General features: G+C 42.3%; 1 protein-coding gene across 1 annotated transcript in view; it reads right to left on the bottom strand.

Moving 5' to 3' along the window:
* dpp10 (dipeptidyl peptidase like 10) overlaps window positions 1-5,000 on the bottom strand; it is a gene marked incomplete at both ends in the record, with an annotated part of 148,983 nt that overhangs the window by 21,973 nt on the left and 122,010 nt on the right. The window contains 3 exons of the mRNA XM_080850992.1: window positions 1,085-1,239; window positions 2,706-2,826; window positions 4,536-4,617. Coding sequence (XP_080707118.1) covers window positions 1,085-1,239; window positions 2,706-2,826; window positions 4,536-4,617 — 358 coding nt within the window. The remainder of the gene's footprint in view (window positions 1-1,084; window positions 1,240-2,705; window positions 2,827-4,535; window positions 4,618-5,000) is intronic.

Below are 5,000 nucleotides of genomic sequence, written 5' to 3'. Positions count from 1 at the left end.
AAGCACGCACGCACGCACGCACGCACGCACACACGCACACACGCACACACGCACATGCAATGTTTTGTAGATATAAGTCTTGGGTTTGTAGGCCACTCTTCTTGATTGCTTACAAATGAAGTCATGCCGTTGTGAGGTGTTACAAAAAAATCTGTTGACTAGGCTCACACATTAGTTAATCACTATTTGGCCACCAAGTCGAGAAACTCTGTCAAAAATATTTCCTCTTCCTCACTGCTGTTAAACTAGTGAAACTACATTAACAATGAGAACAGAGTTTACTGATGAACTTCTCCACTCGTGCTCATTGATCAGTGTTTGGCCCTCTCGACATTAGAATACTAATGCACGACACCCTCCGCATAAATATCCATACTTGCAAACGAGCTTGTAAGTGTTTTCTGAACAACCACTTGGAAAAGTGCAAACGAGGACAACACTCATTGTGCTTTAAAGAGCAAAAGTGATAAAAAACAGAATAAAGGCATCATAAGACTGATATAACCATGTTATGAACCATGTAATAAACCATGTTGTGATATGGTCTTTTCATAAGTTGTCATGACAGACAGGGTCTGGTGAGGAATCATTGCCATAACCGTTACCAGCATTGTGTTGACAGCTACTGATAGATGGATACTTGATTTATCCCGAGGGACATTTAGGAATATTGATAATGGAGTTATGGCTGCAATATCATTGGGCATTGACTGTCATGATGACTAACTACATAATATAACAGCTGCCATGACAACAGTCTTAAGATTGTTACCAGAAGAAAACAGAAGATAACAGCTTGAATATTTACAAAAAGCGTTAGAATGTGATAGAATAGTACATTTGAAGCATCTAATACTCATGTATTTCCTCTTGATTCAAACACAAAACAAAGGGAAATTGTTCTCAGTCTTAAAGGCCTACTCAATTCAATTCAAATTCAAAGAACTTTATTTTTCCGTTAGGAACTTCGGATGTGGAAGAGCAGCAGGGTGTGTCCATACCCGACAATACATACAATAAACACACACACACACACACACACGCACATGCAGACACACACAAACACACACACACACTACTGTACCTTTGGATATGGGTACTGCCTTCCTTTTGGGTAGGCCATTCCGGTGAACTGAGGCAGAACCATGTTGGGCACCAGGGTGTCGTTGATGACCAGAAACGCCAACATCTCCCCGTCCGGGGACCACCAGTGGGCTTTGTGTGTCTTCAGCACCTCCTCTGAAAAAAACAGACGACAACAACAACAACAACACGTTACAAAACACGACACAGGCTTTAAAAAATACACAATCCATTAGTGTACACTCCAGTAACAGTACACTGAAGCCTTGAACACAGAAAGCATTTTATTTCCCATCTGGCCCTACTGTGCTTGTTATTTGTACGAGCAGCATGTGGCTGTATGTTGTCCCTGCAATCTAAGACGCTTGTCCTCATAGATTATTTTTAGCGATGGAACAGCCCTGGCAGAGGAGTGGGTTTGAAAGCACTAGTCTGGAGTGAGTTGAGGGCTGGGGGAAAGAGCGCTGGACATAAAGAAACACATCAAAAAAGCATATGTCCAGGAAAATAGATATCTGAAGATGGACCAGGAAATATGTGAATGTGTGTGAATGGAAGCAAAAAGGACAATGTGACAAATACCGTGACAAAATGTCTTGCCAAACAAAACACCTGCACACAAAAACCCTGTTATTGGAAAGAGCAGCTATTTTCCTTTAACAACATTTCTACTCATGTTGTCAGCCAATGTCAGAGCAAGACACAAGCCAGTTTGCAATGTATCCCTCAGCATGGAATTGTTCTGCACACTATGTCACCGTGCACAAACAGGACACACAAATACACACACACACACACACACACACACACACACACACACACACAGACACACAGACACACAGACACAGACACACACACACACACACACACACACACACACACACACACACACACACACACACACACACACACACACACACACACACACACACACTACAACACACACACACACACAAACACACACACAAACACACACACACACACACACACACACACACAAACACACACACACACACACACACACACACACACACACACACACTACAACACACACACAAACACACACACACAAACACACACACACACACACACACACACACACACACACACACACAGGACACTTCACGGAGTCGGCCAAGGTGAAATGAAGTGAGGAAGAGAATGAAGTCTATAATTACAGTGTAATTACTACGTCTCAGATCTGGGGTAAAACAGTCTTTCTCGGGCCCGGTTGGGGCCTAATGCATATATCACAGCGTTAATATCTGCTAGCGGTCTTGGGGAAAGAATGCCTTGTCTTCATTTAAATTTAATTAACTTCGCTCCAAATTTGACTCCCCTCCTCGTTCATTTAATATCACTGTAGGACAGCTGGAGTATTATAGTCTGAGCCCATTGAGAAAATGCACTCCATTGTCTGCGCTGAAGAAGGCAGCAAACTAAGAACTCATCTCTGCGTTAAAAGTCCTATTTAGGCTTCTTCCCATATGACTCTGAGTTGATTTATTTGATTTGATTTTTGTATTTTTTTTTCTTTCTGCCGATGTCTCTTTTTTTTTCTCCACGAGCTTGTCCTTGGGTGTGCCTTGAGCCCCCTCTCCGTCATTGACATTCATACCTACCCTCGTACAGCCAGTCTGCAATTCCGTTGAAAACGACCCCCTCTTTCCCGGAAGATGTGAGCCGCAGGGAATTGCTCCTCACATCGGAGCGGTAATAGATGTTATTCTCAAAAATGTAGATCTGTAGTCACAGGGGAAGTGGAAAGAGAGAAAGAAAGAGAGAGAGATGGATAGAGGAAGAGAGAGAAAGAGAGAGAGAGATAGAGGAAGAGGTAGAGAGAGAGGAAGTGAGAGAGAGAGAGAGAGGGGGGGTGTTTAAGTTGATTTTCTGCAGATTTGCCCCTTGAAACCTAAATTCAGTTCTTTTTTCTGATACCTGCTCTTTTAAAAGCGCATAATGGATTGATTGGACCCTCTCTCATGACACCTGACTTCCATTTGATGTGCGATTCAAATGTCTGCCTTCCATCTCCCCAAGGGAGGGTGATTTTCAGAAAGCCTGGCTCTGCCATCCAACAAACCCCTCTGCCTTTCACAGCAGAGCTCACCATTGGCATAAGGACTACTTCTAGAGCCAATCTGGGCCCCACAATCTGGGCCCCACGAGTGCATAGGTGGACGTCAGGAGTCCAAGGTTAGTGTGTCTGGATAGTCCTTTATGACTCAATCAGAGAGACTTTCATTTGTCATTTCTTTCAGGGAGGGTCAACTACAGTGCTCAGAATCATCAGCTTGTCCTGTATATTTTATATTTAATTGAAAATGTAACACTAAATAGAAATCACAATCCACACAAATGCACAAATTTTGCTTTCCACTGAGACTGATTCCACCATCTTATTCTTCATGTGTTTGGCACCTGGTTCACCGGTACAGAATGTTATATGTGATGATAAAGGTGGGGAGGTAAGGATGTATTTCTTGATGTGAGTGGTAGTGATTTTTCTTGATGTTTGCAGTAGTGATTCTTCACTACAGTGCGGTCAATCCACAGCTGATTTCATGAAGTTCATAATGCTTGTATGAGACGCACAAATCAGAAAGGAGGCCTTGACTTGATTTAGGCATGAGTGCTTATGTATGTGTGTGTGTGTGTGTGTGTGTGTGTGTGTGTGTGTGTGTGTGTGTGTGTGTGTGTGTGTGTGTGTGTGTGTGTGTGTGTGTGTGTGTGTGTGTGTGTGTGTGTGTGTGTGTGTGTGTCTGTGTGCATGTGTCTGTATGTGTGTGTGTGTGTGTGTGTGTGTGTGTGTGTGTGTGTGTGTGTGTGTGTGTGTGTGTGCGTGTGCGCGCGATTGCGAAAGTACAGAAAGTACATCTCAGTGCACATGTTCAGCTGATTGTGTTGCCACTGGTTACCTGAACAGTACAGGTTCTGAGAGGCCTTTGTGCTCAAGCACGCACTACTTAAGCAATATAGCACGGTGGGAGTGGGGTTGGTAAGGGATAATCCCACGGGTGGTTGTTCGGCCGTAGCCATCGAGAAAAAAAATAGTTCCATTGTTAACGTCTTGGTTTGGAATTGTAAAAACTTTGAATTAACGGTTAACATCAATGCGAATGTTTCATCGCGGAGTGATTTATTTTTAGCTGTGAAAAGTCCCGTAACTGTAGGTATGTTGACGAATAACCTATAGTATGGAACGTCCTCTCGTCCAATCAGAAACAGCTAAATTACGCTCCAGAACCCAATTGTTTTATAATGTACAACAACCCATGCAGAAGGCCTTTGGATGCCTAGTGTTGTGAACTGGGCGTTAGGTAAAGCATGAAGTAAAGAATACATTGTGTGCACTATGTGTACAATAGATACTATACTCATGTGTACTTTGTTTACTATTTACAGATGTGTTTGTGTGAACGCATACAAGAGTTGCATTATGGGATACCTACCAGCTGTTGGTCCTGCACCCCCCAGTCAGCAAACTGAAGCACTGAGTCGTGGACCTCCGGCGGGTTCAACTCCCACACCTCCCTATGAGAGAGAGAGAGAGAGAGAGAGAGAGAGACAGAGAGAGAGAGAGACAGAGAGATATAGTAAAAAAATATATGAATGAATATATATGAAAATATAATCCCAAATTTTAATCAACTTGACAAAAATAAAAAAATTAAATATATATTGGGTGAACACCCAGATTTAATATATGTATCTGCGAAATACGTAAAAGCTTGTCATGACAGCCACGAGACATAATTTTCTGGTTATGTATTTACTTCCTTGTTTTGTTTTATTTATTCATTTACTTTTTTCTTTTATCATTATTATTATTATTTTTTTTTTTTCTTTCCCTTAATGCTGATCTCTGTGTGTGTGTGTGTGTGTGTGTGTGTGTGTGTGTGTGTGTGTGTGTGTGT

This window comes from Sprattus sprattus, assembly GCF_963457725.1.
Source record: "Sprattus sprattus genome assembly, chromosome: 14".
In the NCBI taxonomy this organism is placed as follows: Eukaryota; Metazoa; Chordata; class Actinopteri; order Clupeiformes; family Clupeidae; genus Sprattus; species Sprattus sprattus.
Note: the sequence above shows the minus strand (reverse complement) of the source record. Positions and strands in the feature narration are given on the sequence as shown.